At 34.3% G+C, this 25,767-nt stretch overlaps 1 protein-coding gene across 6 annotated transcripts in view; it reads left to right on the forward strand.

Annotated features, from left to right (window-relative positions):
- HERC1 (HECT and RLD domain containing E3 ubiquitin protein ligase family member 1) overlaps positions 1–25,767 on the forward strand; it is a 189,991-nt gene that overhangs the window by 32,513 nt on the left and 131,711 nt on the right. For all 6 annotated transcript variants that reach the window (XM_081288631.1, XM_081288634.1, XM_081288635.1 and 3 more), the window contains exons 2-9: positions 3,318–4,273; positions 10,894–10,989; positions 16,116–16,310; positions 17,114–17,425; positions 19,932–20,028; positions 20,685–20,828; positions 22,075–22,202; positions 25,608–25,752. In XM_081288631.1, the coding sequence (XP_081144757.1) occupies positions 3,344–4,273; positions 10,894–10,989; positions 16,116–16,310; positions 17,114–17,425; positions 19,932–20,028; positions 20,685–20,828; positions 22,075–22,202; positions 25,608–25,752 (2,047 nt within the window). In that variant the 5' untranslated portion in view covers positions 3,318–3,343. The remainder of the gene's footprint in view (positions 1–3,317; positions 4,274–10,893; positions 10,990–16,115; positions 16,311–17,113; positions 17,426–19,931; positions 20,029–20,684; positions 20,829–22,074; positions 22,203–25,607; positions 25,753–25,767) is intronic.

Raw genomic sequence — 25,767 nt, forward strand, 5'->3', positions numbered from 1 at the left:
TGAAATCTAACGTCTGTGTGTGTGTGTGTGTGTGTGTGTGTAGCTATACTAGGGTTTGAACCTTGGGCCTCCCACATGCTAACAAGCACCCTACCTCTGAGCTATATCCACAGCTCTTTTTATTTTTGAGACAGGGTCTTGCTAAGTTGCCCAGCTTGCCTTGAACTTGTGATCTTTCTACCTCAGCTCCCATGTAACTAGGAATATGGTATGCACCACTGTGCCTGGTGAAATCTCATATTTTTATTAGGCTTGTCTTGGAGTTGATTAGTCTTGGTTAACTTTCTCAGATAATATTTTCCCCCAGGTGCTAGGTTCAAATTCAGGGCCTCATGCTCCGCAAGTACCACTGAGCTACCCAGTCCTTCCAGGTACTCTGTGAACCCTTAATATATTTATTCAGAAATTTTTCTAGTTTTGAAAGTTTTCTTGGATTGTAGTTTTAAAATCAGTTCTGTTTTTGTTATTTTTTTTTTAAGTTTTTTACTATTTATTTTTTAGTTTTCGGCAGACACAACATCTTTGTTTGTATGTGGTGCTGAGGATTGAACCTGGGCCGCACGCATGCCAGGCGAGCACGCTACTGCTTGAGCCATATCCCCAGCCCCTGTTATTCTTCTTTAATGTAATCTAATACAGATTGAACATCCCTAATCTGAAAATCTGAAATTCCAAATTTTCCAAATTTTGAAGCTTTTTGAGAGCCAACAAGATGTTACAAGTAGAAAATTTACACCTAAGCATGTTTGATAGATTTTGGTCAAAATGCAGGCATGCTAAAAATCTTGCAAAAATTACCTTCATCTGTATAAGATGTATATGGAACAAAAGAATTTTTTGTTTAGACTTGGGTCCCATTCCCAAATATCTTATTTCCAGAATCTGAAAAAATCAGAAATGCTTATGATCCCAACCATTTTGAATAAAGGATATTCAATCTGAAAAAATAAATATTTTCTCTTCTTTGTCTTCTGTTTCCACTTCTTTCTCTCTGACCCATTTTATTTTTCTTTGTTATTGAACTTGAATCCATATCTCCTTAACTGCTCTGCTTTTCAGAGGCCTTCTGCTTATATCAGTTTTCCTCTCTGCAATTTCCTCTTCTTTGGAGTCCTGATTGCAGTTACCCTTGTTGCTTCAACAACTCTCTAGTGCCTTTACATGGACTACAGTTACCTGTCCTTTGTAGTTATTATTGGCCAGAGCTTTGGTCTGTTCCCAGACTATACTATCCTAGTTAGAAGAGATGTCTTACTTACATTTTAAAAGCCCCATCAACCTATTTTATTAGAATAGATTTTAGTGGTGTATGGAATAAAAGTTGGCAGGGAGACCAGTTAGGATGCTCTTTCAGTGACCTGGGTGGTAGCAATGGAGGGTGAGAATTGTTTTGGATTCTAGATAGAATTTAAAAATAGAGCTCACTAATTGAGTATAAGAAAGGAAGGAATGGGTGACAGCCCCTAAGGTTTTTGGTCTAAGAATCTTAGAAGGATAAAATTGCTATTTATTGAGATGGGAAAATCTAGGTGGATCAGGAGTTCAGGTTTGAATATGTAGAGTTTGAGATACCTTTTTGTTTGCTATCCTTGTGGAGAGGTAAAGTGCACAATTGTATAGGTGAATTAAGCAAAAGGTATGGGTTGGAGATACAAAGATCAACTATGTAAAGATCTTGGCACTGGGACAATGGAAGCGAGAAGAAAAGTGGATGAAAAAAGGAAACAATTTTTTTATAATACTTTCTTTTTAGTTGTGGTTGGACATAATACCTTGATCTTATTTATTTATTTATTTTTATGTGGTACTGAGGATCGAACCCAGGGCCTCGCCTGTGCTAGGCAAGCACTCTACCGCTGAGCCACAACCCCAGCCTGGAAACAGTTTTTAATAGAATAAGACTTGGTGTGAAAGTTGCCTCTAAGGAAATAAACAAGGATGACCCCTTCAAAAATAAATAAGGAAAAAAGCAAGCATTGCTAGTGATGGAGTACTTGATTAATATATGGATCCCTGAGTTTGATCCACAGCGCTACCAAAGGAAAAAGCAAAACAAAAATCAGAAACACTTATGTAAGATTGAGGGCTTGATGATACTAATCATAAAAAGGTATGAATTTGAGTGGATGATTCATGCATTTGAGAAGTGCCCATTAAAGAAACCAGATATTTGAGAAAGAATCTTTATAAAATAAGAGCAAAGAAAGATATTTGTCAATAAAATATAAAGGTGATAATTGAAACTTTGATAGCTGGAAAATACTGATTTTTCAGGTATCCCCAAAGAAAACTGACTTTCTCTCACCTTCATTATTCCTAATTGTTATTTTTAAAAATGTAATTTAAACACTTTGATGATAATGCCTGAAGGAAAATGACCCAGGACACACAAAAAACAAATAAAAAATATGGAGAGGATTGCACAAAATAGTTCATAGTGGTAGGTTCAAAAATTTTATTCTTCCTAATTCTTGGAATATGCCAAGTTTGTTTGATTGTTTATGTAAGTTCACCCTTCTTTTACTAGAAAGTGAAAATAAAATACTTTTTTTAAAAAAGAAAAAAAATTGGGAGTAATCAGTTATATAGAATCTACTCTTATACTGATAGTGAGATCAGAATCCAAAGGGAAAAGGTACATATGAAGAAATCACTATTTTTTAAAATAAATTTCAAAAAATTTTAGAATTTTAGATTTTAAACAAGTTGTAAAGATTATATGCAGAGAGATTCCATAGCCCTTCATCCATTTCCCCCTGTGTTAGTCAACTTTTTGTTGCTGTGACAAAATACTTGATAAAATCAACTTAAGGGTAAAAAGATTTACTTTGGCTCATGGTTTCAGAGTTTCATTCCACAATCAACTGGTTCTATTTTTTCTGGGCTTGTGGCAAGGCAGGAAGCACGTGACAGAACAGAGTTGCTTATCTCAAGCACTTGAGAAATATAGAAAGGAAGGGTCCAGGGACAAAATATAACTTTCAAAGGCGTCTCCCCAATTATTTACTTCTTGCAACCCTGCCCTACCTCTTACAGTTTCCCACCATTTCCCAGTAGTGCCACCAGCTAGGGACCAAGTCTTGAGCCTTTGGAGACATTACAGATCCAAACCATTAACATTCCCTAATGTTAATGTCTTTTTTTTTTTATTCTTTGATAACTTTTTATTCAGCAATGTTAATGTCTTATATAACCTAAATACTAACATTGTTATTTCACCAGTTTGAAATCAGTAATGTAATGTAAGATGGAAATTTAGAAACATTTTATAAATTATCCATATATGTTTTTGAGTGTTTTCTCTTCTCCCTTTATAGAACTAATGGCTGAGGAATAAATCAAGATGGCAACTATGGTTCCACCAGTGAAATTGAAATGGCTAGAACATCTGAACAGCTCCTGGATTACAGAGGACAGTGAATCTATTGCTACAAGAGAAGGAGTTGCTGTCCTGTATTCTAAACTGGTGAGCAATAAGGAAGTAGTACCTTTGCCCCAACAAGTTTTTTGCCTCAAAGGACCACAGTTGCCAGACTTTGAACGTGAATCTCTTTCAAGTGATGAACAGGACCATTATTTGGATGCCCTTCTTAGCAGCCAACTAGCACTAGCAAAGATGGTATGTTCGGATTCTCCATTTGCTGGGGCACTTCGAAAACGACTGCTTGTACTACAGCGTGTCTTTTATGCACTTTCTAATAAATACCATGACAAAGGCAAAGTGAAACAGCAGCAGCATTCTCCGGAGAGCAGCTCTGGTTCAGCAGATGTCCATTCCGTTAGTGAACGTCCTCGGTCAAGCACTGATGCACTTATAGAAATGGGTGTTCGAACTGGTCTAAGTCTATTATTTGCACTTCTGAGACAGAGTTGGATGATGCCTGTGTCAGGACCTGGTCTCAGTCTTTGCAATGATGTTATTCATACTGCAATTGAAGTTGTGAGCTCTTTGCCACCGTTATCTTTAGCAAATGAAAGCAAGATTCCTCCTATGGGCTTGGACTGCTTATCACAAGTAACAACATTTCTTAAAGGAGTAACTATTCCGAATTCTGGAGCAGACACTTTAGGTCGTAGATTAGCTTCTGAGTTACTGCTTGGTTTAGCAGCTCAGCGAGGCTCTTTGCGGTATCTTCTTGAATGGATAGAAATGGCTTTGGGGGCTTCAGCGGTTGTAAATACCATGGAGAAAAACAAACTACTATCAAGCCAGGAAGGAATGATCAGCTTTGACTGCTTTATGACTATATTAATGCAGATGAGGCGTTCTTTGGTACGTACTGAAAATGTTAAATGTAAAGATTTGTAACATTTTTTTGTAAAAGTCAACCTCATTTTTAATGAATTATTGATAGTAGAGAATGATTTCAGATTTTGGTATTGTTATGCTAATTAAATATTTTGTACTTTGTGTGAAGAAATTTTTATACATGTTAACAGGGACAGATCAGCTAATAAGACCACTGGATCATCACTAGTTTGTAGTTTTGTTTTATGACTTCTTATGTGAATTTGGAAAATTCATCAAACAAACACTTCTTTGTGTTTTAGTAAACTTACATGTAAATCTTGGCTAGTGAATATGGAGGTCTTTTGAAAGCGTCTCCAATTTCACCCTTCCCAGTTTTTATTAATCATCTACTGTATGCTAGGTATTAGTCTAGGCCCTGGGAATACAGCCCTGAGGATATACAGTTTTTGCCTTCATAGAGCTAACAGCCAAGTAGGACATCATACAATAAATATATAATTTCAGGTGGTGAGAAGTTCTAAAAAGAAAAGTAAGGGAAGAAAAGGGAATAGAGAGTGATAGGATCAAGGCAGAGGTTGAGAGGGGAAAGATATGGTACTTTAGTTAATATGGTCATGGAAGGATTCTCTGGGTTGTGGCATTTGAGTAGAGACCTGCATGAAGGGGAGTGATGACCTAAGCAAAAGTCTATGAAAAGTGTGTGCTGTTAGAGGAAATTAATTACTTGACCATCCCAACCTTGGATACCATATTAAAGAATAAACAACAAAATACAGTGTGATCAATTTCAACAATTTTAAAGACTGAAATGTAATAATTTTGTGAAACCAAGAATAGAAATTTGAGTTTTAAAATACTAATACAGGATATTAAGATTCAAAAACTTATAAGCTGATTTAATTTCACTTAGGTTATGTTGATTGTGTGTGTGTGTATTAGTGTTACTGGAGATTGAACCTTGCATATGTTAGATAAGTGCTCTACCACTGAGTAACATCCTCAGCCTTCCCTCCCCTGCCTTATGTCTTGTCTTGCTAGGTTGTCTTGCTAGGTTGCTCAGGCTCGTCTCAAACTTGGCAGTCCTGCCTCAGCCTCCTGAGTAGCTGTGATTGATCAGTCTTTTTGGTGTCCTTTATTACCAAATGTCAACTAACAAATTTATTTAGTTAAGATAGTTAAAAATGCCACTTGTAGATTATATGTATACATTTCAAGTCTTTTCCCTGTCTAAACAAGTATAACACAAAGCTTTTGGATTAACAGAAATGTTTGACAAGAACAATTACGTTGAATTTATTTTCAAAGCAGGGACATTTAAATTCTTACCTGGCTTATTAGTTTTGCATCTATGAACTGAACTGTAAATATCAGGTTTGTTTGTTTGTTTTATACAATTTCTTTTAAAATTAATTTCCCATAAATAGCTACTTGAAAATGTTGGATTATAAGATCTACAAAAATTTCAGTTATGCCTCCTACCCCCATATTAGGGATTGAACTTAGGGGCACTTTACTACTAAGCTACATTTTCAACCTTTTTATTTTTTATTTTGAGACAAGGTCTCTCCAAGTTGCTGAGACTGGGCTCAAACTTGTGATCCTCTTACCTCAGCCTCTCATCTTGCTGGGCTTACAGGGGCATGAAAATTTGAATTTTGTAATATAAATAAAAAGACAAGAAAAGTGTGCTTTTTGGGGGTTAGGGAGTGCTGACAAAGATCCTATGGTCTTTATTTAAGGTGAAAACCTAGAGCACAAGAATGCAATGACTAAAGTAGAAAAAGTCTTCAGCTAATAACTGAGGGGAAGTAGTTAGACCTCTTTGTGTTATTCAATATTTAAATTTCACAATTTGTTTTTCTTATTTTGTTTTCTGATTGTTACTACTTTCTTGTAACCTTCTTTTACTTTATACTGCTTTTAAATCTGTAATATCATTTAACAACCTAGATAATATTATCTACTCATAATCACATATTAATTTCTCATTTTGTAGGCTTCTTATTTTACATTGTCTGTTACAAAAAATTATTAATTATTTCACAGTATAGTTACATGATTATATACTTGGCTATGGTATATTTCCTTTTGGAACAAAATGCTAGATATCTTGAGTCAGAGACTTCTTCCCTTCCTTACTTTCTAAAGCTTTATCTTATAATATTGTTCCTTAGTAAGAAGTGTGTACTCCAGGACACTAGACTACTTTCCACAATATCTGTTTAGTCTCATTGTCTTTTCAGTTCTTCTTTTTTTCTTATTTTGCGTTTTATTTTTTTGCAGTTCTGGAGATTGATAGGACCTCTTGTATGCTAGGCAAGTGCTCTACCACTGACTGAGCTTTACCCTAGCTATCTTTTAGCATTTTGAAATAGGCTTGCATGCATATCTACTATGATGGTTTAAATTTCTCTAAGAAATCTTTATAGTAAATATATAAACTTACATATATAATGTGTTTTATTCTTTATTTAATTAGCCTTTACTATCTCATCCCCCCACCGTTTTTTTTTCTTTTTTCTTTTGCTTTTATGTACTGTTCTCTACTACCTGATGTAAGAAAGGAAGAGAATCTTTTCTCAGCCCCTACTACTCTACTACCCATCAGGTGTTTTATATGTATGGTCTCATTCGATTATCATGTGTAGTACATATTAATTACCCTGATCTTGAAGATAAAGCAACTCTGTAAGCTTGGATTTACACCTCTGTTGAGCAGCAACATAACATGCACTTCTGATTTTAAGCCCTTTGTAGGTCAGACATTAGTAATTCTTTACAACCCTGAGTGTCTGCAAAGCCTGTGCTTTTTAAAACTATTCTATGAGTTTTTACCCTGTCATGGTAAATCAATATTTTTTTTCCACAAATGCTAACCTTAAAACAGATTTAAATATAATAAACTAATTTTATTGGTGGATTTCCAGTTTTCTCTGCGCTTGGCCTCTCATTCCTTGACTAAAATACCAAATGTACCTATCCAGGAGTCAACTCCTTTCTGCCCTCCAAGGGCATACATATATAGCTATAAGGTCATATATATCTATAAGGGCCCTTATAGAGCCAAGGGTACCTTAGAAAACTGGATTGCTTTTTTCAGAATTTAGGATCTACTCTGGGGAAGAATCTTTTTTGTTTGGTTTAGTTTGGCTCTTTCAAAGTCATTTCAGGCCTGCAATAGATAGAATCTTAGTTAAATCTGTGAGACTGGTTTTAGGGGAAAGGAATGGTTTTTTTAATTGAGTTTTGTATTAGTTAATCCCCCTTGCATGGTAAGTGATAGAGTATGATGTTCTTGGTCTCCAGAGCTCATGTTTGTTTGTTTTTGGTTACTGGGGGGTACTTTATCAGTAAGCTACATCCCTAGCCCTTTTCATTTTTTATTTTAAGATAGGGTCTTGAAAGTTGCGGAGGCTAACCTCAAACTTGCAATCCTATCAGCCTCCTGAGCTTTGGGGATTACAGGCGTGTACCATGGTGCCCAGCAAAGCTCGTGTTTCTTAACCTTTATTGTTTAGTCTGAAAACTCTGGAAATATGGAGAGCCTCTCCTGATATACTAGATCCCAGCCTGATCTGATTGTCTCTGCCTTTCTTTTTCTTTTTTCTCTCTTCTCTTCTCTCCTCTTTCTTCTTTCTCTCTTTCTCTCTCCTCTTCCTTCCTTCTTTGTTTTCTTTTTTGATCCTGAGAATTGAACTCAGAGGCACTTTGTCACTAAACTATATACTCAGACCTTTTTATTTTTAGATAGGGTCTTGCTGAGTTTGCCAGATTGGCCTTGAATTTACTATCTCCCACCTCAGCTTCCTCAGTTGAATGACTGGGACAGGATTTGTCTCCAAGCTAGAAGTTAGAGGGTGGGGCAAATAACTCCCACTTGAGTACCTAGAACAAGGCCTAACAAAAATAAATTTAATTTGTAAATTTTATTTAAATATGTGATTCTTTCCCCCCCAATCTTTAAACTGTTTATGATTAAAATTTCTTTATGTTGACCTTGACTGCCAGTGCTTCAAAACTCAAAATCTGGAAAGATGAAGCTAATTCTTTATAAATTGCTTCATAATTGTTTTTGGTAGTCATCTGAAGTACACAAATATAGAAATTTAAGAGAATTTATTAAATAAACTTAAAGATGGATCAGATTTTTAAAGTATAGCTTTGAGTTAAAACACATGGGAATCATGGGGGGAAATACTCCATTAAAACAGAGAAATATAATAATTGCTAATGTATGCAATACATCGCAGACTGCAAATTTTCTCATGAAATATGTCATTTTAGTTCTTGTAAAAATGAATAACATAGATTGCAACTTCCGTTTTATACTGAAAAAAGTAAGGTCAAAAGAGTTTTAAGTGAATATCCCAAAATAACTCTCAGAACCAGGACCCTAATTGAGGTCTCTTGGTTACTGCTCTGCCTAGATACACTATCTAGGTGAAGAGAAGTTGAATACATAGTTAAAAACAAACATATAGGGACTGGGTATGTGGCTCAAGTGGTAGTGCGCTCGCCTGGCATGCACGGGACGCTGGGTTCGATCCTCAGCACCACATAAAAATAAAAAATAAAGATGTTTTCCACCGAAAACTAAAAAAAAATATTAAAAAAATCTCTCTCTCTCTCACAAAAAAACAACAAAAAACCAAACATATAAATAAAAACAAACATAAATTAATAATAATAGTAATATCAACTGTATTGAACAGCAAGCCCAAACAATTTTTAAAATATTTTTGCTGTTTGGCAAAATGTCTGCAATTTTCAAAAGTTTTGTTACATAAAAAACCTAATTAAATAGGCCAAAATAATATGAACATAGTTCTTTCTTTTAGATAATAAAATATAACACAAAGAATACAAATAACTTTTAAAATAAAACAATTTTTAATGTTGAAGAAGTGGTTCAAGAATTCATAATTTAAAAAAATATTCCTTTTCTTTATTCCACAAAGCAAAATTATACTGTGCCTTGTAAATGTGATTTTCTCTCTCTCTCTAGAGGAGGAAAAACAGTGGAAATTATTGTTATATCATTTAGCAATTTTTTATATTGTTCTTAATTATGAGGCTTGAATTTTGAACTATATATTTGATTCTTACTCTTCGCTACCCATATGTTTGTGTAGGCATACACAAAATTCTCAACTTATATTTAAAAAAGAATAGAAGAAAAGATAAAGTTACTTATATTATACTATCAGTGTACATCTTTTAATTCTAAAAAATGAACCACTATATAAACCCCTTTGGCCTTTGATGCCATTAGGTGTTTATTGAGCACTGTGTGCCAGATATGGTAGGTGCTGGATTAAAAAGATAAATAAGCTTTGTAGCATCTGTATTTTTGGGTAGCTCACAGTTTAATGAAAGAGGGATGCACAGACACTTCAAATTAATGATAGTGGGCTGACTAGTAGAGATCTGCAGAGAGGAGGTGAATGAGACAAGTAAAAGGCTGGGGGATACCTTTGGGGGAAGGACCCCTGAAGTTAGTTGAAAGGAGGAGTTTACCTGCCAACATAAAGTGTGTAAATGGCAGGAATGGGAGATCTTTACAAATGGGAGGACTAAAATCACAAAGTGGCAAAGGTATCAGAGAGCAAGCCCCTAAATAAATGGGGTAGAACGCAATGAGATGAGGCTGCAAGCAAGGCAGGCCTGTATCCCATGCTATATACACTTTTGGGACTTGATTCCATATGCAGTAGGGAGCCACTGAAGCAATTTTGAGTAAAATCAAATAACAAGAACATAAGGTAATATACTTCATCTAGTCTTATGCCCTCATTTAATTATCTTAAGCAGACAAACATAGGAGAGGAAAAAAAGTGTGACATTATTTTGTATGATGGTTATTTAGGTGAAAGGTAATTAATTGAGTACTTGGAAAACCACAAATTTATTTTAATTTCAGTTTGGACTGTTGAACTTCCTACTGTATGTTAACAGTGTATGAAAGTGGTTTAAAGATTTAAGGATAGAGAATGGATATTGAGTTACCTTTCTGATTTATCATTTTTTATTAAGATAATGATTTTCCTTATCGGAATTACTATGGAGAATAGGCATTAAGTCCCAGTGAAGTAATGTGATTCCTCAGCTGTGCTAGGAAAAGGATGCCTTGTTGCTTCTGTAGGCAGGTAGCTATAAGAATTGACAAGACCTGGACTGTGGTTGTGCCAAAACTAAGAAGGGAAAGACAGACTTTTTGCCACTCTGGTCAGGGTCATTACTCAAGCCAGCTGTATTCTGCTTGCCTGTATCTTTGTGGGTATGTGGGCAAAAAACCCAAAGGGAGTAGAGTATTTCTTGGGACTTCACTTATTGGTCAACCAAACAATGTGATTGGCAAAATTCCTCCTCCTTGACTGTTTTTGGAACTTTGTGACCTTTGGGACAAACCTGTTTAATAAGGTAACCAGAAGGATTGGTACTTAATTTACCATTTGACAATAGCCAGATCTTTTATAATACTTCTGTTTAAAAGTCTTGTTTCATGACCTAATGTTAGGATTTGGTCTCAGTGTACATAATCACATAAAAAGTTCTTCAAGTAGATGCTATTTGTAGAATATTTAAGTGATTTAGTATGTAAGAGTCTCTCCTTCCTGTACTGTATCCCACGTTTATTGTAGGGCTCGTCTGCTGATCGGAGTCAGTGGAGAGAACCAACCAGAACCTCTGATGGCTTGTGCTCACTTTACGAGGCAGCTTTATGTCTCTTTGAAGAGGTATGTAATCATCTTTTTCAATAAAAATTACTTTGTAGTAAAATGCTGTACCATGTATTTATTCCTTAAAAACAAACCATTTGATCTCTGCAAAGGCTGCAAAAGAAAGTTGTATCAGAGGTTGTTTCTAGAGAGTGGAACTGGGTGTTTAAGGCCTGGGGTGGGAAGGAGACATATTTTTCTTTTTTCCACATTTTTATCAGTGCATTATAAGTACACATAATGGTGGGATTAATTGTTACATATTCACATATGCACACAATATAACTTACCAATATCATTCTCTAGTATTTCTCCTTTCCCTTCCCACTTCCCTCCCCCTGGTTCCTTTCTTTCAAGGAGATATACTCTTTAATGTATTTACTTTTATTTATTTTGAATTTTTGATCATATACCAGTAACTTTATTTTTTATATTTTTTAAGCATGGGGGATTGAACCCAGGGCCTTGCACATGTGAAGGGCCTTGCACATGCTAAGCATGCACTCTATCCGCCCCCCACACTTTTTAGTTACCCATTTTCAATTTGATGAATTGGTCTTCTACAATCCTTCACACCTGACCAATTAACTTCATTTAAAAAATATTATGGGGCTGGGGTTGTGGCTCAGTGGTAGAGTACTTGCCTAGCATATGTGAGGCACTAGATTCAATCTTTAGCACTACATGAAAGTAAGTAAATAAAGATATTGTGTTCATGTACAACTAAAAATATTAAAAATATATCATTATGAACTCATAGATTTAAACTGATTTGAATTTTAGTTTAGTGAATTATTATCTATAGTAAAGGTCATATTGCTTCATTTTAGCTAATAGTCTCTTCAGGGTGTTATCTCCTCAAGGTTGTTCCCAAGTTACTTTTCCATAAGGCTAATAATCTTTGATAGTTTCCTTGCTATCCAATGTGGCACATTATTCTTGGCTCATCATATACATTTTTTAACCCTAATTCATCAGCTTGCTTGCTTGCTTTTGTTCTCAAAACAAAAATGCAACAACCCCTGGTTTCTTTTATTGGGAAATATGATTTCAATACCACAATCAGGATGCTAGAGATGCTCACTGCTAATAAAAGCTGATCTTATTGTCTCTAGGCTTTTATAGTAGACAGAGCTAGGAAGCATGTGTGTGGGTACTTAAAGCCAAAATGTGGGTTTATACTGACACTTTCGAATTCAGGGCTATAGAAGTTTTATTTAACCTTTTCTATACTACATTTATATCTTCTTTCCATCTACTGAGACTGCTGATTCTTAAGGTTAAAAGGATGTTAGAGTTTAGAATATCCTGTAATTACTTGTTTGTTTTAGCCATGTTATGCATGTGGATGCAAGTGCATGTGCGCGCACGTACACACACACACACACACACACACACACATATACACACAGAGAGGGAGAATGAGTCCTAAAATAACAAGATAGATACAACTGCTGTATGATTATTGAGAACACTTTTATGCTCCTTGTTTTTTTATAGTTGTATTATAAAAATTATAGAGTATAGCCTCTAATATTTGTATTCAGTTTTTTTCTTTAGGAATTCCAGTTATCTGTATATTAGATCTTTGCCTAACTTGTCATTTCTTGAATATTTTCAATTTCTTTTTTATTTCTAAAATCAATCTCTCTCTCTCTCTCTCTCTCTCTCTCTCTCCTGGTACTAAGGATTGAACCCAAGGCCTCATGCATGCTGGGCAAGGGCCCTACCTCTTAACTTTATCCCCAACCCCAAATATCTTCCTTTTCATCTTTCATTACTCATAGGAAATAGTGTACAATGTATGCTTGGATTTTTTTCTATTTTAGTTTTCATTTCTGAAATTAAAAAAAATTCTTTCTTGAGTTATGTCACTTAATATTTGAGTATTTGTAATTCAGATTTGTGTTTTTTCTTTCATATCTTGTTTGCATTTTTCTAATCCCTTTTAACTGGTTTTGAATTAGATTACATTTTGTTCTGTTTATTGGGTAACTCTTGCTGTGCTTTTGTTATAGGGATTCTTCTTTTCCCTTTCTTTCTTATAATAACTTCATATCGGATTTGGACTCAGTACTTTCCCGTTTATTTTGATGCGAAATTTAGTTTTCTTGAACTTTCTGAATGGTTTGGGATTCACTGTAGCCTTTCTGACATCTTCATAGACACTCTTTTTCTGTTGTTTCTACATGGGTTAAAAGGGGTGGGGCGGTTTTCCCAACTTCTTGTTCCCCTCAACTTTTATCTTCCCCTTCTCCTTCTTTCATCTCTGTTTCTGTCTTTTAAATCCACTGCTCGTAGTCTCTCCTTGGTTTAGGGGGTTTTGTCCTGGAAGGGAGTCCTGGCTTATTAATTTTTCAAGTTCACAAGAGTTAAGATTATTTCCTCAAAACTCATCACAGAGCCCTAATAGTTAGTTGCTGACAGAAAGTGCAGAACTCTTTCCAGTTGTAGATGCTGTTCTGAAATGGGCTTATTACTCTTTCTTTTTTTGTCTTTTGTCTTTTTAAAAATTTTATACAGGGGATTGAACCCAGGGGCTTAACCACTGAGCCAAATCCCCAACCCTTTTAGAGATAGGTTCTTTCTAAATTGCTGTAGGGCCTCGCTAAGTTGCTGAGGCTGGCTCCTGTCCCAGCCTCCCAAGCTACTGGGATTATAGACATGTGGCCCATCCCCAGTGGTTTATTACCCTTTCTAATGAGAATCTGATTGGCTGTTTGGGGTTCCTCCTGTTCTAAGGTTTATTAGACACTCCATTACTTCCTCCTGCACAGATACTGTTACTAAGTAGATGGCCTGGCCCCACCTACTTTTATTTTGGGGTTGTTAGGGCTACTTTGTCATTTGTTATGAATATTAAATATGAACTTGGGATTTTTTTTTTGGTAGTGATTTGGCATGTTTAAAAAACTATGCTGATGCTGTTATTTGTCATCTTGCTATCTTCACAGAATCCTATGCATTCCCCTCACATCCAGTTTATTTTTAAAAAATGCATTTTAAAGCCCTAAGAGGTTGTTTTGTTTTGTGGTCTTGAGGATTGAACCTAGGACTTCAATCATTTAGGCAAGTTCCCTACCACTGAGCTACATCCTCGGCCCCTCTGTGTATGTTTTTTTTTTTCTTCTTCAGCCCCTTCCTTCCTTCCTTCCTTCCTTCCTTCCTTCCTTCCTTCCTTCCTTCCTTCCTTCCTTCCTTCCTTCCTTCCTCTCCCCCCCCCCGCCCCCCATCGGGGAGGGCTGTGATTTGCCCTCTCTTACAATAAGGGATCTTTAACAATTCTAACCCTCCTGGTCCCACCATCTTTCTTATGTCTTTAGAAAAATTTCAGATCCTTTTTTTTTTCTTTAGAGAGAGAGAGAGAATTATTTTTTAATATTTATTTTTTTTAGTTTTCGGCGGACACAACATCTTTGTTTGTATGTGGTGCTGAGGATCGAACCCGGGCCGCACGCATGCCAGGCGAGCATGAGCCACATCCCCAGCCCCAAATTTCAGATCTTTTAATAGGGACTGGCAGTTTTCACTTGCCACGTAGTTTGTATGTCTTCAGAACTGCACTCATGTTCACTGTAAAATTTTTGCTAGACATACATATTATTCTATTGTTTTGCATTGTATTTAAAGGTTCTGGCTAAAACTATTCTCTCTGCTCCCATTTAATGTGGTAGAAAATGAATATATTGACTATTTAAGATTTATCTTTTATTGTTTTGCTTTATTATGCAAAAAACCCCAAAAGACAGACAACAAATTGACAGTAGCTTTAGTCAGTTAGTATTTTAATTATATTGAGTTCATATATGTCAATAAAAACCCTGTAAGCCCTAATAAATAAGGGATAAAATTTAGTTCACTTCACAAAATGTGGTGAACAAATAGATGGAAAAAACTTTAGCTCTGCTGATAATAAAGAAATGTGAAGTTAAAATAATGGCATACTTTTTTTACCCTTATTAAATTTGTAAAAAAAAAAAAATTAAAAGCTTAACCCATTATTGGTATAAATGCAGTGAGACTGTTACTCTCACATAGACTCATTCCTTGGTTAGGGCAACCAGAATGGCCACCTTGAATCCTTTACTTTTGGTGAGGAGCCTAGATTTAATAAAAAACATTGTGAATGACAACTGACTTTTACCATTACATTCAACACAAATGGCAAATAAGCCATGACTTTTATTTCACATATATTTATATATGTGTGTGTTGAATTGTTCTGGGCCTTCACTATTTTTAGGGCAGCCCTTATTTCATACATTGCTAGTAACATAATATTATAGCACCATTTTAGAAAGCAGTTTGGTATAATATGTTTCAAAAATCATAAGATTGCTGTCTTTTTTTTTCTTTTTACATATTGTATCTCATTTCTGAGGTTCTCTACTAAAGAAGTATTAAAAAATATAATAACAACTATATTTTTAAAAACTACCTGTATAACAGAGTAGAAAGAATCTAAATGTCCTATTAAAGGAAAGTGGTAAAGTAAATTGTGATTTTTACACTGGCTATAATATTATCTATTCATTCATAAAGATGATGTTGACATGAAAATTTTGCATGAGACTTTGTATCTTTTGTCACTTTTATACTTCTGCTCATGGCTATATTGACTGTTAAAGAATATGTATATGAAAATTTCTGGAATGACATAAATAAAAATAATTTTGTATTAAGGTAATAAAATTATCAATGGTAGTTTTTGTCTGCTTCGTTTTTTGAATTTGTTTTTTCATAATGTTGTTGTATGCAACAATAAAATTTTGTTTAAAAAGGCTTGATTATGTTTCTCCCTCTTCCCCTTTTTGCCTCCTTCATTTTTTGTCTCCTTTATTAATATCTTTAAGTGATTTCTTCTGTGTGAGTAAATATTCTAGCTATCTATGTTTAAGACTGGTTGTATTTTTAGATTTGAGCCGATGAGGGCACGAGAAGGAAAGGCAAAGTAATTTCAATGTATAAAAACATGTAGACTTGAATGAGAAGTTATATTCCATTTATATATGATGTGTCAAAATGCATTCTGTCATGTATAAGTAATTAGAAAAAATTAAAAATATATATATATTTTAATTAAAAATGTCTAGACTAAAAATGGTCTGATTATTTTTTGCATATATTTTTTTTAATTTTAATAGGTTTGTAGAATGGCTTCTGATTACTCAAGAACATGTGCTAGCCCAGATAGCATTCAGACTGGTGATGCTCCTATTGTCTCTGAAACCTGTGAGGTTTATGTTTGGGGGAGCAACAGCAGCCATCAGTTGGTAGAAGGCACACAGGAGAAAATATTACAACCCAAACTGGCTCCTAGTTTCTCTGATGCTCAGACTGTAAGTTCTGTATATACCTTACAAATTGGTAGATGATGGAGTATATATTCATACTTACTTGCTTTAAATAATGTTAAGAACATATATTGAATGAAAAGTTTTGGTTGTTTCTTGTCTGTGTTTTTATATCACACTTCTTGAATTTTTCATTATAAAAGAAAAATGCATTTTTAAAATCTCATATCTCTGACAGCATTCCCGGTTTCAAAAAATTAAATTTGAATCTGGATTTTTAAAAATCCTCAGTAATAGGAACAGATTTTACCATTATATTCAACATAAATGGAAAATAGACTAAATAAAAACTAGAATTTTCCCTTTCCCAGATTTTTGCTATTTCATTTTCTTGTTATGATCACTTTTTTTTTACATTTGTAGCCTAAGCTAGAACATTCTTATTATTTTCATTAAAATATGCTTTCCGCCCCCCCACAAATGGGTTTTTTTGTGTGGTTCTTGTCATAATGAATTCTAAGGAACTTATAGGAAAATTTTATTTTCTTTCCCCAATTATGGGGGGGCTAAAACATTTTACTTTGTTGTTTCATTCAATGATGATCTAATAGAAAATCCAGAAAAATCTATATCTATAAATTTGTACATGAATTTGAGCTCAGTGATGTAGACTATATGAAAATACCATTAATGCTTTCTTAATTTCTATTTACTACCTTGATCTCTTTGAAGAGTCATATTCTGCTTTAAATACTTCCTTTGAGCCTCTTTGATAAAACAACCTTAAATTTTTTACTTGATTTTCACAGAAGCATTTTATATTTGTGATTCTGTTTATTCATTTATAGATTGAAGCTGGACAGTATTGCACTTTTGTCATTTCTACGGATGGTTCTGTCAGAGCTTGTGGTAAAGGCAGCTATGGGAGACTTGGGCTTGGAGATTCCAATAATCAGTCTACTTTAAAAAAGTTAACCTTTGAGCCTCACAGGTCCATTAAAAAGGTCTCATCTTCTAAAGGATCTGATGGTCACACTTTAGCTTTTACAACAGAAGGAGAAGTCTTCAGTTGGGGAGATGGTGATTATGGAAAACTGGGACATGGAAATAGTTCAACACAGAAATATCCCAAACTTATTCAGGGACCTCTGCAAGGAAAGGTATGTGATATCTTTCTGGATTTGAAAGTAATTAGATATAGTGGTATTATTATTGATAATATTTTTCAGAGTTTGATGTATTCTTTATGAAGTTGCCTGCCCCTCTCTCTCTTGGCTTAAATTTTGTGTGTCTGCTTTATAGTTTACATACATCATCATCTTTTACATACATCATCATCATCATTATTATTAGTTTGAGGTACTGGGAATTGAACCCAGGGCATCATGCATGATAAGCAAGCATTCTACCATTGAGCTTTATCTCCAGCCTCAATTTTAATTATTTATAAATGTTTATTTTATTTTATCATTGTTTTGAGTTGAGGACTTGCTATTTGTCCAAGATAGCCTTTAACTTCTGGACTTGAACTGTCTTCCTATTTCAGCCTCCAAAGTAGCTGGAACTATAAGCATGTACCACTATGCTTGGCTCAGTTTTAATTCTTGTATTCTCATAAGAATAATTCTTATTCTTATGAGGTAGTTTCCCCTATTTGACAGATTGGGAAACTAAGAATCATTAATTAAACAAATATTTACTACCTTCCAAGTGGCAGGCAGTGTTATAGGCATTAGATATATAGCAGTGAATAAGAGAAGAAAAGGTCTCTGCTTTCATAGAACTTTAATTTTCAGGGTAGAGATAAATAAAATAATATAAAATACTTCAGGTAATATTAAAGAAGAAAACTGAGGAGTGTAACAGAGACTAACTTGGACTGGTTGTGATATTAGATAATGGGGACAGGGATAATCTTGGAGGAGGTGGCATTTTAGCAGGCTTAAATGAGGAAGCATTTATAGTGGTTCAATAATTACCTAGAATTTCACACAAATAATTGGCACCATTAGAAACTGAACATAGATCCCCTTTTTTAAAAAAAATTTTTTTTTAGTTGTAGTTGTTAATGGACCTTTATTTTATTTATTTACTTTTATGTGGTGCTGAGGATTGAACCCAGTGCCTCCTACAGGCTAAGCAAGTGCTCCACCACTGAGCCACAACTGTGTAGATCTACCACTGAGCTGTGTAGATTCCCTCTTTTTATATCTCTTTAAAGAAAACAGATGAACTTATATTCACTTAAATGATTACATTCTTTCCATGAAAGTTTTCTTAAATCAAAAGATCTTTGTAAGTTTTAATTTTATACCAGATTTACAAATATCACACTTTTCCTTCATGAGAGACTATGAAATGAATAAATAACTTGCAGTATTATAACTTACTGATCAACCCAAAGGCAGTGGGCCTCAAAACATTCTACTTTGAAAGCCTCAGAGGATACTTGTTAAATGTTGAATATGAAGCAATAAAGAACTTTAGATAAATATGATTTGAAATTGTATTTTTCTGGTCTGATACTTACTTTCTTCCTTGATTTCATTTCTTTACTTTATTCCTTTGAATTTTCTGGATTTTTTTTTTTATTCTTGTTTTTGTGATTCTAGGCAGTAAACCCAGGGCCTCGCCCATGCTAGGCAAGCACTCTACCATTGAGCTATATCCCCAGCCGTTTATATTCCTTTGACTGCCACATTTTTAAAAATATTTTTTTAGTTGTCAGTGGGCCTTTATTTTATTTACTGATACATGGTGTTGAGAATTGAACCCAGTGCCTCATACATGCTAGGCAAGCGCTCTGCCACTGAGCCACAACCCCAGCCCAAATGCCCCATTTTTATAATGGAAACATTACCATTTAAAAACAGCATAGTATGAGCATCATGAAGGAAAATTGTCACAACATTTAAAATTAAATTTTGCAGATAAAAATTTCAAAACTTCCTAGCTTAGTATTATTGCTCAGTGTTTTTAATTGAACCTCAAATTTGAATTTTATAAAGTGAGTTCTAAGTTTTGGAGGTTAAAAAGATGTGGAGCAGCCAGATATGGAAGCACATGCATATAATCCACACGGCTAGGAAGGCTGAGGCAGGAGGATCACAAGTTTAAGGCCAGAAACTTAGTGAGACCCTTTCTCAAAATAAAGAAAAAAGGGAATGGAGATGTGGTTCAGTGGTTGAACTCTCCTGGGTTCAGTCCTTGGTGTTAAAAAGAAAGGTATGTCAGGAGTTAATTATAAATTATAAGTTAACATACTGCTTTTGCTCTTTCTTATTGGTAATCGTTAATGCCTTTGTGAAAGTTATCCTTATCATGTAATGACTTTTTCTTGATAAACCAGGACTATTTGAAAAATTGTCACCCATTGTTTCATGGGTGTTACCCTCTTTCCAACTTTGAATAAAGACTTGATTGGTGAGATTGTATTCCTGCAGGTGATTAGACTCATCTTCAGGGCCCCTGCTAGCCTTTGCAGTTACTTTTTGTGACTTGACAGCTTAGTCAATCACCCTTATCCTGAGTACAGCCTTCACATCTGTACATGGAAATTCCTGGTTGAATTGTAAATATTAATATCTCTAAATTGTCTGTTTATGGGATTAAAAACAGATAGTTTTAGCATCTGTGTGCTAATCAAATTCACTGTGTGCATTGTAGGTAGTTGTTTGTGTGTCAGCTGGATACAGACATAGTGCGGCTGTCACAGAGGATGGAGAATTATATACATGGGGTGAAGGAGACTTTGGAAGATTAGGTAAGATATTTTTTAAAAATTGAAGTTATATTATCACAGAAAACCAGAAATGATTATGATTATTGGGAAACAGTAAGAGAGAGTAGTTTTGGTTTTTTTTTGGGCACCATTGGGGATCAAACCAAGGGCTTTTTGTATGCCAGGCAAGGTGCATTACCACTGAGCCACATCACCAACCAGGAGAATAGACTTAATAGGCCATTAATTTTGTTAGTCATTACACTCAGAGGAAGATAATTTTATAGATAATACCTAGATTATTGTACTTATGTTTAAAATGTAATTAAATCTAGGAAGAACTTACCTATTAAGACCTGGCACCATGGGATTTTAGGGATAAGAAACATACCATCATGATGATGAAATTTATAATCTACTACATAGTGAAAATAAATTGACATGAGCATGGTACAAGACAGAATAATGTTAGTACTAAGATAAGAGTATAGATAAATGTTCTAATGGTTCATTGAAGTGCTTGTATGCGCCAGTTTGGGAGTAACCTGGAAGACTGGTTGAGATGATGTTAGAAGTGATTCTGTTTTTTATATTTATTTGCACTTAAAAATAGCTTGTAATTTTTATTCTACTTTTGAAGTGATGGCTTAGACAAAAAGAGTTAATATTATTTCTTTGTTGTTTGTGTTTTACCCAAGGTCATGGTGACAGTAATAGCCGTAACATTCCAACATTAGTAAAAGACATTAGCAATGTAGGAGAGGTTTCTTGTGGCAGTTCACATACTATTGCTTTATCTAAAGATGGAAGAACTGTATGGTCTTTTGGAGGAGGAGACAATGGTATGTAAAAAATTATTTATGGATAGCTTTGGCCTTTTATTTCTTTTTTTTTTTTTCCCCAGGTATACATGCCTGGTGTAGAAAAACCCACAATGCAGATGAGTATATAAATAAAAATTAAAATAAACTGTGCTTCTACTAACGGTACTTTTAACATTATCAATGGTTTGGTAGACAGATTTAAAATATATATGTATATAAACATGTTTATAAACATATTTACATATATTCCCTGCATAGATGTTTTTCATACACCAAAGTAGACCTGTGTGTATTCCATAGATAGATTATAATCTGGTGGTTTTTATATAACGGTATTTTATGAATATATTTTCTACAGCACTTTAACTTTATATCATTTTTTAAAAAGACTCAAAGTATTCTTTCATGTATCTGTATTATGATTTATAAAACCAGTTTCTCGTTACTGAGTATGTAGATGGCTTTCAAATTTTTCAGTATTAAATACAACATTGCATCAAATGACCAAATCTTTGTTTATAACTACCAGAAGTGTGATTGCTCACTTGCCCATATCTCTTAACAAGAGTATGTATAAAAATTAAGATAGTTTAAAAGTTAATTTCTGTAATGAAATGGTATCATTTAATTGTATTTCTTTGATATCTAGTGAGATTGCATTTTTATTTTGGGCATTTATTTTCCTTTTACAGTGGTTTGCCAATTTTTCTATTTCATGAGTTATTGAATATTTTTTAAGTTTTAAATTACATGAATATACATTTTTTTGTCTATAACCTGTCTATTATGCTAGAGAAATAAAGAAAAATAATTTTTCTGTTTCTATAAAGTGATTTTAATTGTTTGACATTCAAAACAAAAGGTTATTAGTTGTTTGTTGTTAACTTTCTCTCAACAAAATAAATGCTCCTTTTTTGTGTGAGAGAAGTACTGGGTACTGAACCCAGGGGTGCTTTACCACTGAGCTAAACCCCGACTCCTTTTTATTTTGAGATAGGGTCTCCCTAAGTTGTCAAGATTGACCTAGAATTTGCAATCCTCTTGCCTTTGCCTCCTGAGTCTCTGGGATTATAGGTGTATGCCACCATGCTCTGCAAAAAATGCTCACTTGTTAACATCTTCTGCTATTAGAAAACATAGCTTCCCATATCTGTCAAGTTAGCAATGAAAAGATTAGGGCGCTTTATCAACCTTAGTACTTAGAAAAAGAATGGAAGCTCTTTAAACATTGAATTCTTTAACTTGAATGTAATTGTTTTTATAGGCAAACTTGGCCATGGTGATACCAACAGAGTGTATAAACCAAAAGTTATTGAAGCTTTACAAGGAATGTTTATTCGTAAAGTTTGTGCTGGGAGCCAATCTTCACTTTCTTTGACATCAACAGGGCAGGTAGGACTATGGAATGAACATAAAAGAGAGTATTTCAGAGGACTAGGTAACTAAAATGTAACAATTGTATTTAAATTTCAAAATTAAAAGATAAGTTTTTAGATAACATACGAAAATGAAATATTTTTCCTTTTTGAAGTAGAGAATCTAAGAAGGAACTAGGTTTTCTTTCTCTTTTTCTCTCTCGGGTTTTTATTTTTTTGGTACTGGGAATTGAACCCAGGAGTGCTTTACGACCAAGCTACACCCCCACTCCTTTTTATTTTTAATTTTGAGACATGATCTTGAAAGTTCCTGAGGGCCTCATTAAGTGAGGCTAGCCTCAAACTTGTCATCCTCTTGCCTCAGCCTTTTTTTTTTTTTTTTTTTTTTGGTACCAGGTATTGAACCCAGAGCCACATCCCTAGCCATTTTATGTGTGTGTGTGTGTGTGTGTGTGTGTGTGTGTGTATATTTGTAGATGGACACAATACTTTTATTTTGTTTGTTTATTTTTATGTGGTGCTAAGGATCAAACCCAGTACCTCACACATGCGAGGCAAGTGCTCTACTGCTGAGCCCCCAGCGCCCCCAGCCCTTTTTAATATTTTCTTTGAAGATGGGTATCACTGAGTTACTGATGCTGGCTTTGAACTCATGATCCTCCTCCCTCAGCTTCCTGAACTGCTAGGATTATAGGCATGCACTACCATACTGGTCCCTGCCTCAGCCTCTTGATGCTGAGATGATAGGTCACCATGTCCAGTGAGGAATTAGGTTTTCTGATCTAGCCTTTGTGACTCTGCTAAATTTTTCTTCAGTTCCTTGTTTTTTCTATTAGTTGATTTTTATATATAGTTTAGTCTTCAGTACTCCATAACCCTTTCCCTCCAAATCATGGATAGTCAGGGAAAGCAAGATTAGATCTTGGTGAAACCAGTGATACAGACTAAAAGGCAAGAGGATGATCAAAACAGAGGGTAAACAGAACACTTCTTTATTAAAATAATCTGGTATGGTTTTATTTGTCTGAGGAATAGGTTGCTCAGGCCTAGGGTGGTCAATTTTACCATTCCTTTAAAGTTTTTGAACTTTTACATGTGTACATTGGCTCTTCCTCTGATTGATTGTGGTGATAAAGAGAAGCCAAGTGTGATCATAGACTGACAATATTTGCTACCATTTGTCTATCCAATAACAGTGAAAAAGTGAGCCATCCACTTATTCTCTCACTTATAGGAGCCCGTTATGTACTAACCAGTGGTATAAAAATTTTTTCTGATTAATTCACCAGGCAGGTAAGCAGCAAAGCTGAAATTACCATATGATTTAATTATTTTTTGAGAGACTGAAATGCCTTATGTCTTAAAACTCCAACTATTCATCACCTTGTATTTAATTACATTAATCAGTTGCTGCCTTAAAAAATTCTTTTACATATTTCTCACTATGAATTTTGTAATAAGAATCCATGGATTAAAGCAAGAAGATGCTCACTTATTTTTCTTTTTTTTAAATTTTTAGTTGTAGATAGATACAATACTTTTACTTTATTTATTTATTTTTATGTGGTGCTGAGGATTGAACCTAGTGCCTCAAGCCTACTAGGCAAGCTTAATTGATGTATAGTCATAAGCAAATCACAGCCCTCCCTTGAGCTTTATCTGCTTCTTACTTTTTTTTTTTAATATTCTTAGTTGTCAGTGGACTTTATTTATTTATATGCGCTGCCGAGAATTGAACCCAGTGCCTCACACATTCTAGGCAAATGCTCTACCACTGAGGCATAATCCCAGCCCTATCTGCTTCTTTATATGAGGGAAAATAATGTCTCCCTTGCCTACAAATGATCATGTAAGATGATTATTTGAATTGAAATTTTGTATAAACTATTGAGGATCATTTGCCTGTTGATTGGTGGTAAATCATAAGCAGGAAATCCATTACATTGAATTCTAAGGAACTTCAAATTATTTGCTATATAGAATAGTTGTATCATGTGTACATTAAGTTATGTTTAGAAAAAAGTGAAAGAGATAGAAATTCTTTTAAATGTTAAGAGCAGTTCTTTTTACAATTATACTTGTTGAGCATGAGGTGAGGATCAGCATTTGCTTTTCCCTCGCTCTGTGTCAGTCCCCTCAGGACTCTTCAGTAATAACTTACCATTATACTAAGTATAATTTTATATTTAAAGATAGGGTATATTTTTTTTGTGTAGAATAATCTGATCCCTAAATATAAGATAAGTATTCTTAATTTGGTGCTCAACTGAAGGAACATGACAAGAGAATTTCAACTGAGGGCCTTACTAAATTTCTATACTATATTATACTTTGTGAGTGATTTAGATTTTCTTTAAAATTTTTTTTTAGTAGTCAATGAATTTTTATTTATTTATTTATGGTGCTAAAAATCAAACCCAGTGCCTCACAATGCTAGGCAAGCACTCTACTGAGCTACAATCCCAACCCTAGATTTTCAGTGATGATTTTGATTACATATTACTTCACCTTCCTTATCTTTAGATCCTAATCTCTTAACTTTATTGGAATTTTGTTGCATTCTGTAATTGTCTTCAGTAAGTTCTTTGGCAACTAGTGTAAATATGTTTTTTTTTTTGTTGTTGTTGTTAAAGAGGCTTAACCTCTTAGCAGCAGTCTTTCTTAAAATAATTATAAGATAAAAATAAAAACAAAACCCAAACTTCATGGCATAAAGAGTAGAGTCTGTGTGATCTTAAAACCCATTGAAGAAAAAAAATATTCAGTTTGCTGATTGTTTTAATTTTATTCATTTTGGGAATTGGCAGTCATCATTTCATTATCTTCTTTCTTATGCAACCCTTTGTTTGTCCAGATGTTTTAAATAGTCAGTAATTATTTTGGTATTAATTAATGAAAATGAAGATGTTCAAAGGGAACTATGTCAACTACTGCTTCAAATATTGTTCTTTTAAAAAATTCAAATTATCGTAACAGCGAGTTAAGGTAGTTTTTAAACTAAATTCTGAACATTTATGGTTAATCCATATATTATCACACCTTGGTCTAATCTTGGTCTCATCTGCAGAGTAGAAGCATGTAAAAGAGATGTTTTAAGGTAGTATTTCCAAAGTTGCTATGATTAGGTAAATATAACAAAATACAAGCCAATCAGTAGTAGGTTTAACAGAATCTTTCAGATCTTTTCATTTTTTTCTATGACCAATTTTTTTTTCAGCCTGGCTCTGCCTGTCCACCTGTACAGTGATCACTGTGACCATCTTTAAAATGAACAAAGTAGTAAATATTATTCTAGTAACTGAAAGTTATTATATAGTATCAAATATACTCTTGTTTGATATATGACATTTATTACTAAACAATTTAAACTACAGACTAATTGTCTCCAGAACTTAAATGTAGTGTATTTCTGTTTTTTCAGGTCTATGCTTGGGGCTGTGGGGCTTGTCTAGGTTGTGGTTCTTCAGAAGCTACTGCTTTGAGACCCAAGCTTATTGAAGAACTGGCTGCCACAAGAATAGTTGACATTTCTATTGGAGACAGTCATTGTTTGGCTCTTTCTCATGGTAATTCATTTGTTT

This window comes from Spermophilus citellus (genome assembly GCF_964194105.1).
Source record: "Spermophilus citellus genome assembly, chromosome: 4".
NCBI lineage: Eukaryota > Metazoa > Chordata > Mammalia > Rodentia > Sciuridae > Spermophilus > Spermophilus citellus.